The following is a 12,055-nucleotide window of genomic DNA, read 5'->3' as shown; positions in this document are numbered from 1 at the left end:
TCCTAGCAAGACCCCTGCCAAGGGAAGACAAGGACAGCCCAGCCTCTGTGGCTGACGGAGCCTGGGCTCGGTCTGTGGCCTCCTTGTCCTGCAGCCTCACTCTCTCTACCCACCCTTCCCAGGGGCTAAAGAGAGAAACCTCGAGGGTATTTTCACTTGCTGCCTTGGAAGAAACGTATTGAGAATTACTTCCTTGTAGCAATCTCTGAGACCTATTCCCATTTATTTGAAAAATTGTTACGAATGCCCACTAAGTGCCATCTGGGCACTCATTTAATCTTCATAATAACCTTATGAAGTTGGTACTGTTGTCACTCCCACTTTTCAGATGGAGAAACTGAGGCATAGAAAATCTAAGCAGCATTCCCCCAACAGCATGCTCCCCTAAAGGATGAAGGGGAGTAAAACTGCTGTCGCTTTAAAACAAAATTAGTTCTCTAAAACCAGAAAAAAGGAGAAAATAACAACAACAACAACTGCTGTTCCTGGAGAGCATCTCACAGCCTCTCCGAGCTGCAACCACACATTGAAGCCTCTTGGAAGGCAATAAGCTCTAACCAGGGAACTTGAATTTTTACCAAAAGTTGCAGAGCCAGTTTACTACAAACACTAGATCCCTTGGGAAAGGTACTCAAGGGGATTGACTGGTCTCCCCAGAGTAGCTGCCCCTGGGCCAGAAGGTGCCAGGCTAGCCCATGGGAGGTCCCAGGCTAGCTCATGGGAGGTCCCAGGCTGGCTCATGGGAGGTGCCAGGCTAGTCCATGGAAGGTGCCAGGCTGACCCATGGGAGGTACCAGGCTGGCCCATGGGAGGTGCCAGGCTGGCCATGGGAGGTGCCAGACTAGCCCATGGAAGGCGCCAGGCTAGCCCATGGGAGGCGCCAGGCTGGCCATGGGAGGTCCCAGGCTGGTCCATGGAAAGTGCTGCCCACAAGCCGTTCAGGAGCAGTTAAGAACAGCATCCAGGCCGGGCGCGGTGGCTCAAGCCTGTAATCCCAGCACTTTGGGAGGCCGAGACGGGCGGATCACGAGGTCAGGAGATCGAGACCATCCTGGCTAACACGGTGAAACCCCGTCTCTACTAAAAAATACAAAAAACTAGCCGGGCGAGGTGGCGGGCGCCTGTAGTCCCAGCTACTCGGGAGGCTGAGGCAGGAGAATGGCGTGAACCCGGGAGGCGGAGCTTGCAGTGAGCCGAGATGGTGCCACTGAACTCCAGCCTGGGCGACAGAGTGAGACTCCGTCTCAAAAAAAAAAAAAAAAAAAAAAAAAAAGAACAGCATCCAGGCAGAGCAGTTTTTGGAGCAAACATAACCCAGTGAGAGAAAGGGGACATGAACTTCAAAGGGGAATGAGGCCAGACAAGTCTACAAAAATCCTGCTTTCTGAGAGTGATAAATATGCACATGCACCAGAGTCAGAGCTGTAGGTAAAAGGCAGAAAGCTTTGTACCCAGATACATTTCAATGCAAATCCCAGAGACCAGCCTGGGCAACATGGCGACACCCCATCTCCACCAAAAATACAAAAAATTAGCCGGGTATGGTGGCGTGGGCCTGTGGTCCCAGCTACTTGGGAGGCTGAAGTGAGAGGATTGCTTGAGCCTGGGAGGCAGAGGCTGCAGTGAGCTGAGATCACACCACTGTGCTCCAGCCTGGGTGACAGAGTGAGACTCCATCTCAGTTAAAAAAAAAAAAAAATTCCCAGCTCCAACACTTGTGAGCTGTGAGAACTTGGGTGTGTTACTTAACATTAAAGACTTGTTACTTCTTTGTGTTTAAAGCCAATTTGACATAAACTCTGTCTCAGGGTAGCTGGGAGGGGTAGCTGAAATTTCCTACTTCGGAACAGGCTGTGTAGAATCTGCCGTCGTGAGTTTTGTGAGTCAAAATAGAGAAAGAAGTGTTTGAACTTCCAGTTCCCAGATATGGTTCCCCAAATAGGCATGTGAATCGGCCCTTCAGAGTTTTAAAATCTGGATTTTCTTATCTTCTTCGCAGACACATATTCTCCCGGGCATCTTTTTGCAAAATGGTTTTGCTAACCTTGTGAGCCTGCCGGGACAAGCTGTCCCCCAACCCTGCGTCTCACAATGCCTTGTGACTGCATTGTGCCCACGCTAGCTGTGCCTTTGACGAGGGTGCCTTTGACGAGGGCTTGAATCCCTGAGTGGCAGGGTCATCTGTGGTTTGTTCGGGCTGCTTGGCACCTGGGCTGTCTGCCAGGGGCTGTGGATGACCCACTGGGTGGGTAATCTGCCCTCCTCCCCTCCAGAAGGCTACAAGACCCATGCTCACCCCACCCATGCAGCAAGAGTGCGGCAGCAGAACCTGATTTTGTGGCATCCTGTCTCTCACCCCGGGGCAGGGGGTCCAGGGCAAGTGCTTCAAAAGGCGGGGACATGGTCCCAGCCTGGGGCTAGTGTCCACGGGCTGCAGGGTCACACTGCCAACCCTTCTAGCTGCAGCCCCACCGTCTCCCTGCCCCTCTAGCCTTGTTAATTCTGTGAGCTGCCGGATGTTCTTCAGGAAATCCGGCCTAAATCAGCCAGAGCCAGCTCTGATTTTTGAAAACCAAGATCCTTACCTGTTGCAGTAGCTCACACCTGTAATCCCAGCACTTTGGGAGGCCGAGATGGGTGGATCACTTAAGGCCAGGAGTTCGAGACCAGCCTGGACAACATAGTGAAACCCCATCTCTACAAGAAATACAAAAATTAGGCTAGGCACGGTGGCTCACGCCTGTAATCCCAGCACTTTGGGAGGAAGAAGCAGGTGGATCACGAGGTCAGGAGATCGAGACCATCCTAACACAGTGAAACCCTGTCTCTACTAAAAATACAAAAAAGTAGCCGGGCGTGGTGGCAGGCGCCTGTAGTTCCAGCTACTCTGGAAGCTGAGGCAGGAGAATGGCGTGAACCCGGGAGGCGGAACTTGTAGTGAGCCAAGATCGAGCCACTGCACTCCAGCCTGAGCTAGTGAGACTCCGTCTCAGAAAAAAAAAAAAGAAATACAAAAATTAGCCAGGCATGATGGCACGTGCCTGCAGTTACAACTACTTGAGAAGCTGAGGTGGGAGGATTGATTGAGCCAGGCAGGTTGAGGCTGCAGTGAGCCGAGATCGCACCACTGCACTCCAGCCTGGGTGACAGACCGAGACCCTCTCTCAAAAAACAAAACAACAACAACAACAAAAAACCATTCAACAGGAACATCTTCTGGCACCCTGTCTTTCAGTCTTCACATACCTGGCCTTCTCTTAGCTTTAGGCCAACCGTGCCCGTGCTGGTGCCCGCTCCTCCATCACACACCCTCAGTGCACCTGCCTTTGGTCCCCTTTCCCTGTATCCAACAGTTGCTGTTGATACGCCCAGCACTGTTTACTTACCTCCTGATTCAGTCTTTATTCCTAAGAACACCCCAACCCTAGAAAGACACATTCCGTATGCATGCACCACTGTCATTTCATTTCCACTTTCCGGTTCTTTGATATTATTTCCCCCAATTTAGTGTTATTCCCTTTGTAATGCTGACCTTCCTCGCACTCTGAATATTTACTGCTTTAGTATCTATTGGCTGTGGCAGCAGCCTGCCTTGGGAACAGGCGATAATGGAGAAGGTTTGGAAAAGAGTAATTGAATTGACTAAAAGTGGCCTGCTTTTTAGTATCACGATGTGCCGGTGATTCTAATCATTGTCGGTGATAAACTATTACTCCCGCCAGGCGGACTGCCGCCTTAACACCTACTGCCTGGTAGGCCACTGCCTAGTGGACAGGAGGAACTAATGGTATTCATAGAACACTTCGAAACTCAACCAAAACAGAAACATTTAGTGGTAAAGGCGCATTATGTCTGCAACCGACTCTCATAGTCCCCCCCAAAATATAGGAATCCTTTGTACTATTCTTTCAACTTTCCTGTAGGTCTGAAATAATGCTAATATAAAAGGTTAAAAAGGTCAGGACCGGGCGCGGTGGTTCACACCTGTAATCCCAGCACTTTGGGAGGCCAAGGTGGATGCATGACCTGAGGTCAGGAGTTCAAAACCAGCCTGACCAACATAGTGAAACCATGTCTCTACCAAAAATACAAAATTAGCCGGGTGTGGTGGCATGCACCTGTAATCTCAACTACTTGGGAGGTTGAGGCAGGAGAATTGCTTAAACTGGAGAGGTGGAGGTTGCAGTGAGCTGAGATTGCACCATTGCACTCCAGCCTGGGCAACAAGAGTGAAATTCCGTCTGAGAAAAAAAAAAAAAAAAAAAAAAAAAGTTAAAAGGGAAAAGAAGACAAAACTACTAAATTAGCGCAAACTGCTGCAGACTAACAAGTTCCTGAGTCCTGATGCCGGTCAGCTGTTGCTGGGGGAGAAACTTTTGTTCTTAAACCTCCCTCTGATCGTGACTATGATATGAGCATTTATAAATGGGAAGACCCCAAGAGGAGCTTCTGTAACACACCCAAGTGTGGTTTGTTAGCTGGGAAGGCTGGTGGACTTGAGGGTGGCCTTTATTGCTTGGAGGAGTAGGTGCCACGAGCACCCTGTGGGCTCACAGTAAGATCTGGCCCCAGTCCAGGATGGCATGAGGGACACACAGGCCCTAGACATGAGAGACCCAGGCTTTTTCTGGCCTTCTCACTGTGTGACTTGAACATGTCCTCCCTTTGGCCACAAGCGGACGTTGGGGCCTGGTACACAGGCTGAGCCCCTGGGAGGAGGTGGCTGGTGCCCTGTGCCCAGCACCCTTCCTGAAGCCTGCGGGCTGGCTGTCTCTGGGAGAGCTCAGGAACAGGTCTCACAGCCCTCAGGGGGCAAGGGACTAGACAATCCCCAGTGGTCCCCTCGAGGAGCAAGAGAGGCAGGGGCGACACTCCCCTGAGGTCCCCTCCACTGCTGGTCCCCACCTGGCTGCAGGGCCCCGGCTGCCTGCACTGTGGCCGGACTCCCTGCAAGCCTGTATGTTCCTTTCCACTGGGACTCAGCTCTCCTGCCCGGGGTGCTGGGGACCTTGCTCTTCCAAACCCTGCTAAGGACAGCTCCCACCCCAGCCCTGCCTCCCAGCAGCTTTCTAGTGTCTTCCAGAGAATTCCAGGCTCTTCAACCCTGCACTGAGTGCTTAAACCCACATTATCCCTCTTAATCTTCATGGTATCCCTGAAGGACAGGGGCTATTTTTGTGTTTACAGGCAAGGAAGCTGAGGCCTGAAGTGCAAAGTGGCTTATCTGAGGCCACACTGGCAGAACATGGATTCTCACTCTGGCCTCACAGCCTCCAAAGCCTGTACTCACTGTGTTCTCTGCCTGGCTTGACCATCTCTCCCACCAGTTTCTATGAGCAGACTAGGGCTGGTGGCTCAGGGAGCATGGGTGGATGATCACACACAAGCCATGTGGCTCCCTGAGGTGCAATCCCAGCCCCCAAGTTGGGAACCCCATCACCTGAGGAGCCCAGACCTTCCTCCTCTCTCTCCTGGCCATGGCCAGGCTGACCCCGCAGAGCAGAGCTGGGTGGGGAGCTCTCTGACCTTGGGAGGTGCCCAGACGGGTACAGTGACTCCCCCTTGCTTCGGATATTTACTGTTCTGGTTCTCCATGTTTGCCCGATGACGCCCAGTGATGGGGGGTCCTGGGTGGTCCCCACTGCCCAGGCTGCAGAACAGTGCCTCCCTTGCGTCCAGAGCTATAGTGTCCCCAAGCTCATCTCATCCTCCCTGCCTCCCCTCTGTAGACAGTAAAGTGGGATGGGTGTGGGGAGTTTCTAGGGGAACCATGGGCTTGCCAGGAGCTGCTGGTCACCCCAAGGCTGAGAAGCTTCTGGTTTAAACCTGCCCTGGGTTTAAGCAGCCCCTCTTGGCTCTCAGGGAATCAGCAGGGCAAGGAGGGGATACGGAGCTACTCACATGCCTCTGGCCCCATGAGTCCTGCACATGCCTGGGACTTGGGTGGTATCTCAGCAGCTCCTGGAGGTCCTGGTGGCCCCCCCCAAGTGCATTTGCTGTTGTGTAGAGTTGGGTCCTTGACCCCCTCATCTGGGCAGACGCCCACCAGCCAAGCTTAGAAGATGGATGTGTACACCCAGAAAACCGGGGGACGCCACCTCAGGACGGAGCAGGAGCAGCAGGATGTCATACATTTCTGATGGGACACTACCGTGGTGGCCTTGAGCTCAGGCCCAGAGACCAGGACCCCTAGGGCCCTCTGCACAGTGGCAGAAGTGAGGGCCACAGCCATTGTGGCCACTGAGCCTCTCCTTTTTGGGGGCTGCTCTTTAGCGTTTGATGGCTGCTAGTGCTGTGCGAATGATGCAGCCTGCTGTAGGAAATTTCTGACTGGCAAGAGTCACTCTGCCTCTGCAAGGCTGGGTGGGTCCTTCCCCATCCCCTCCAGGGCCGTGTGCACCAAAGGGTCCACAGGGACTTTTGGACTGCTCAGAGTGTGTGCAGAATGGTATGTGTGTATGTGTGTGTGCGGTGGTATGTGCAGAGTGATGTGTGCATGCATGTGTGTGTACATGCATGTGCGTGTGTGTGCGTGTGTGTGCGTGTGTGTGTTCCAGTGAAAGGCTGGGGTCCAAATGCTCATCACTTGCTATGAGCAGCCTGTGATGCCACAGTGGGCTCTGTTGCTGAGTGATGTCATCCCTCCTTGCCCAGACCCGTTATTGAGAATTTCTCCTGGACTAGCTCATCCGGGGCTGAATAGTTAATTCTCAGGGCACCACAGAATCCTTTCTCCCAAGGCCCTGGGGACCATGTGCCCCTGCACTTCCCACAACCGTCCCCTGCCTGGGACTCTGTTTACATGTGGAGTTCGTGGGAAGGCCGGCCTGGTGCTGGCGCCTTGAGGGCCTAACTCCCATCCCCAAGCCCAGACAGTGACTTATGGAATTGGGCGGCAGTGGGGAGGAGAAGGGTGCAGGAAAGCTGGGGGAAGAAGGAGCCTCCCACCACTAAATGATGACAATCCTACCCCACATTTCTTGATTGCTGGCCATGTGCCAGCCTCTGTGCTGAATCTTGACGCTCAGTGTCTCATGTCATCCTCACAATAGTGGCGATGGTGGTTAGCGCATTCTACAGGAAGGGGAACTGAGGCACAGAGCTTGGGAGCTCACAGTGGCTCTCGGGGTCCTGCGGCTTTGTAGCCTCTCCTGGCGCTCCTCAAAGTGTGATTCCTGGGTATGGGCTCTCCAGAGAGCGTTGGTCAGACATGAGGATTTCTGGGCCTTGCCCAGACTAAGGAGACCAAACTCTGGGCAAAGGCCCCGGAACCAGCATTTTAGTCTGCGTGATCAGTCGTTTCTAGGGTCCCTAGAAGTTCCTGATGAAACAGCTTCCAGCTAAGGAGCTGACTGCAGGACTAGGGAGTGGGGGCAGGTGAGGCACTGGGATTTGCATGTGGGCAGTGTGGGGGAGCAGGAGGCTGTGGCTGGGCATCCTTAGCCTTCCCTAAATTCCCTCCATCCTTGTTATACCCCCACCCTTTGTACAGTGATGGGGGCAGAAGAACATTTGAACGGATAAGGGGGACAGTATTTGGGGCTGAGGACCATGGTGAGGAGAGGGTGGCCCAGGGAGGCAGGTGAGGAGTGGGGGGGTCCACCACCAGGCTAGACTTGGGTGTGCTCTTTTTCAGAAGGCAGCGGGGGGCCCCAAGGAAGGGTTTTGAGGCGTGATGGTCATTGGTGGCTGTGGGAGGATGGACTACGAGGAGAATGGGGGCTCCTGCCCAGTCCCGCAGGGCCGAGCCCCTGGACTTAGGGCCTGGAGGCCCCGAAGGGAGCGGCGGGTGAGAGGGGCTGCGGAGGCCGCAATCGTGGGCCCTGGGACGGAAGAAGAGGGCTGGAGCCTGGGAGGATGAACCCCACCGGCGCATGTCGACTTCAAGGGGCTAGTGGGCCGTCCCTGTCCTTGGAGGTGGGTCTGAATGTGGGGCAGGAGGAGCTGGAGGCTGCAGGGACACTGTGACACAGGGTTATGCTAAACTCAGCACGCTAGAGAGCGGGAACCGCATGTGAGCCCCAGGTCTCTCGGGCTCCTCCTCTGCAGCTCTCTAAGGCTCGGTTTTCTCATCTGTAAAATGGGTTCGCGAGATAACGCTGCTTGTGAAGACGTCGCCTGCGACAGCCGCGTACTTCCCGGTGCGGGAGGGGGCGCCCCCCGGGCTGCAGGGACTGCACTGCCCCCTGGCGGCGTTCCCGGTCGGACAGGCGGGGCGTAGTGGGGCTGGGACAGCCGTCAGTCAGTCCACCCGCTCCCGCGCCGCGTCTGTGTCAGTCGCTCAGAGGGTGGACGCCGGGGTCTCGCGGGCCGCAGGCCGATGGTAGGTGCGCAGGCGCCGGCGTGGGCTAGGGCGCGGCGGCTGGGCCGGGGCTCGGTGCGGGCAGGGTCGTCCTAGAGCGGGAAGAGTCCGAGGACTCCGTCGGGGCGACCCCCGCCCCCGCCACTGGGGAGCCTCGCAACTTCTCGGGTCATTTGTGTCTTCCGGCCAGGGGCGCCACGGGGCTGCGGGCTTGCGACCCTTCCTCGAGGACCGGGGCGCCTCCCTCGAGGACCAGGGTGCCTCCCTTGAACCCAGGCTGGCGCCTGCGCGTTCTCAACTGGTCCCCGAGGCTCTCGCGCTACTGTGCGGCAGGGGTGAGGACGGGCGGGAGGAACGGTGTGGGGCTCAATAGAGGAGAGGGAACCCCAGAACTGGCAGTGCCAAGGGCGTCAAATATGGAGACTGAACAGTTCAGGTGACAGAAAACAGAAAAAAGAATCAACTTGTGGATCAAGTTTAATTTGTAGTGTTTAGCCTTGACACTCCCTCACTTGACCCTCATAGTGACTGGGTCCCCGGAGCAAGGGGGTGATCCCCGTGCCCTTCCGTATGCCAGGCAGGCCCTGTGTTAATATCTTTCATGGATTAAACTCCCTGGATCCTCCTAATAGAGAAACAGCCTCAGAGAGGTTACCTCGCTGAACATCACACAGCTTGGAACTGGGGATGCTGGATTCGAATCCAGGCAGTTGCTTCTAGAGCGCTTGCTCTTGAAGACCCTGCAATACCAGGCATTGTGCCCATTTTACAGATGCCCAAACGAGTGCCTCATCTAGCATCATTGCTTGAAAGGGGAGACACCCAAGATGTGTCATTTATTCAAAAGTTCCAATAGATCCTGAAATTTAAAATCAAAACCCCACGTGTTTTTTTTTTTAATGTAGATTTTTACTTTTTGTTTGTTTGTTAGTTTTGAGACAGGGTATTTCTCTGTTGCCCAGGCTGGAGTCCAGCGGCACGATCTCGGCTCACTGCAACCTCTGTCTCCTGGGTTCAAACGATTCTCCCACCTCAGCCTCCCAAGTAGAATTACAGGCGTGTGCTACCACACCCGGCTAATTTTTGTATTGTTAGTAGAGGTGGGGTTTCACCATATTGGCCAGGCTGGTCTTGAACTCCTGACCTCAAGTGATCCACCCGCCTTGACCTCCCAAAGTATTGGGATTACAGGTGTGAGCCACCGCACCAAGCTTATTTTCACATCTCTGACTTGTGGATGGAAGAGTTTTTTCTCTCAGTGGTGCCTAAGATAATGGTCATCTTAGTGCTAATGTCACCTTTGGCTTGATGAGTTAAGACAGAGCCAGCATTCCCTGAATGACCTTTCTGGGCATTTCTCCCCTCTGTTCCACAGACTCCTCCTTGCCTCAATTGCTCTGTCCTCCCTGGAGACCTGTACCCAGGGGATGCAAGGAGCCCCATGGCTTGCAATGGCAGTGCGGCCAGGGGGCACTTTGACCCTGAGGACTTGAACCTGACCGATGAGGCACTGAGATTAAAGTACCTGGGGCCCCGGCAGACACAGCTGTTCATGCCCATCTGTGTCATGTACCTGCTGATCTTCACGGTGGGCGCTGTGGGCAATGGGCTGACCTGTCTGGTCATCCTGCGCCACAAGGCCATGCGCACGCCCACCAACTACTACCTCTTCAGCCTGGCCGTGTCAGACCTGCTGGTGCTGCTGGTGGGCCTGCCCCTGGAGCTCTATGAGATGTGGCACAACTACCCCTTCCTGCTGGGTGCTGGTGGCTGCTATTTCCGCACACTGCTGTTCGAGATGGTCTGCCTGGCCTCAGTGCTCAACGTCACTGCCCTGAGCGTGGAACGCTATGTGGCCGTGGTGCACCCGCTCCAGGCCAGGTCCATGGTGACACAGGCCCACGTGCGCCGAGTGCTTGGGGCTGTCTGGGGTCTTGCCATCCTCTGCTCCCTGCCCAACACCAGCCTGCACGGCATCCAGCAGCTGTATGTGCCCTGCCGGGGCCCAGTGCCAGACTCAGATCTTTGCACGCTGGTCCGCCCACGGGCCCTCTACAACCTGGCGGTGCAGATCACTGCGCTGCTCTTCTTCTGCCTGCCCATGGCTGTCATCAGCGTGCTCTACCTGCTCATTGGGCTGCGACTGCGGCGGGAGAGGCTACTGCTCATGCAGGAGGCTAAGGGCAGGGGCTCTGCAGCAGCCATGTCCAGAGACACCTGCAGGCTCCAGCGGCGCGATCGGGGCCGGAGACAAGTGACCAAGATGCTGTGTAAGTGTCACGGCTGGGAAGAGGGGCTGAGCCAGGTACTGGGGCTCCTGGGGTCTGGGAGAAGGGGCTGAGTGTCTGGGTTTACAGGGGGCGAGGAACTCCTCTAGTCTCGTGTGTGTGTGCGTGTGCGTGTGTACATGTGTGCATGTGTCTGAGTTGCACTCTTGTGTACTCTTTTAGATTACCCCACTAGAATCTTACACCAAAAATACCTATTAATGGCTAAATGTAAGACTGACTGTGTAATTTATGGAGTCCAGTGCAAAATGAAAATTCAAGGTCCCTTTTTCAAAAATGAGTAAGACAGCAACAATACAGCATTAAACCAAGCCCAGGACCCTGCTAAGCTTGGGGCCCTGACTCTGGAACCAAAACATAGAAAGGGCAGGGCATGTGATTGGGCTCCAGGATGACAGAAAATGGGATCTGGACCCTCCAGGTCTCAGGTCTCTCATCGTCGTCTTCTTTTTTTTTTTGAGACAGGGTCTTGCTCTGTCACCCAGGCAGTACAGTGGTGTGACCACGGCTCACTGCAGCCTCAACCTCCCAGGCTCAAGCGATCCTTCTACCTCACTCAGCCTAAGTAGCTGGGGCTACAGGCATGTGCCACCATGCCCAGCTAATTTTTTCATTTTTGTAGAGACAGGGTCTCGCTATGTTGCCAAAGTGGGTCTTGAACTCCTGGGCTCAAGTGATCCTCCCACCTCAGCCTCCCAAAGTGCTGGGATTACAGGCATAAGCCATTGCGCCCGGCTCTTCTTGGTTATTAACGTGTCTTGGCCTTGTTCTTCTCGGCAGCAGCCTGCGAGGCATGGCCACCGGCACGTCGTCGTCTTTCCTGAGGAACTGCCCTCTTCCCTTAGAGATGAGTGAAAAGTCCCAAGAAGGATTCTGATGGGTGGGGCCTAGGTCATGCCCCACCTCCTGCGCCAGAGTGGCAGGATGCCAAGGTGCACAGCCCCCAGTGGAACTACATAGTGGGATCTGGGGGAGCAAAGTCCCCCAAAGAAGGGGAGGAGGGTGTTGGAGAGGCCAGGTGTCGAATTTCCCCCATGCCATGTCTGCCGTTCCCTGGGAACCACAGGAGTGACCATTTATCTAAGGAGCCCCAGCCCGAGGCGAGTCTGTAAAGGCCACGCTCAAGGCACAGGGGATCAGGCTGGAGATGTGCAGATTAGGGGAGGCCAATGTACTGGGATGAGGCTCTGGATCTCTGTGGCCTGGACCTGGCTCTTTTTCAAAAGCTGTGGCCCTGGGGAAGCAAGGCAGACCGATGCTAAGCCGATCAAAGACCCGCCCCATCCACCTACCTGCATCCCAGCTCAGCCCCACCTCAGCAGAGCCTGAATCAGGCCAGTGGGGTGAGCCAGGTCAGCAGAGGGCCACAGAGACTTTGGACAGAGCCAGCTAACTGGGGGCCGCCCCATCCCCAGAGTGACTCGCTCCTCTCGCCCCTCAGGCACCGTCCCAGAGCCCAGTCTTC

At 55.0% G+C, this 12,055-nt stretch overlaps 1 protein-coding gene across 2 annotated transcripts in view; it reads left to right on the top strand.

Moving 5' to 3' along the window:
- The window catches only part of NMUR1 (neuromedin U receptor 1), a 45,354-nt gene that overhangs the window by 29,849 nt on the left and 3,450 nt on the right, over nucleotides 1–12,055 (top strand). Inside the window, exons 1-2 of one of the 2 annotated variants that reach the window (XM_005574599.5) lie at nucleotides 8,213–8,323; nucleotides 9,678–10,572. In XM_005574599.5, the coding sequence (XP_005574656.3) occupies nucleotides 8,321–8,323; nucleotides 9,678–10,572 (898 nt within the window). In that variant the 5' untranslated portion in view covers nucleotides 8,213–8,320. Of the gene's footprint in view, nucleotides 1–8,212; nucleotides 8,324–9,677; nucleotides 10,573–12,055 lie in introns of those variants that run through there. The other variant, XM_074010502.1, reaches the window with a different exon arrangement.

This window comes from Macaca fascicularis, chromosome 12, assembly GCF_037993035.2.
Source record: "Macaca fascicularis isolate 582-1 chromosome 12, T2T-MFA8v1.1".
Lineage (NCBI taxonomy): Eukaryota > Metazoa > Chordata > Mammalia > Primates > Cercopithecidae > Macaca > Macaca fascicularis.
This window is presented reverse-complemented; position numbering and strand designations above follow the sequence as displayed.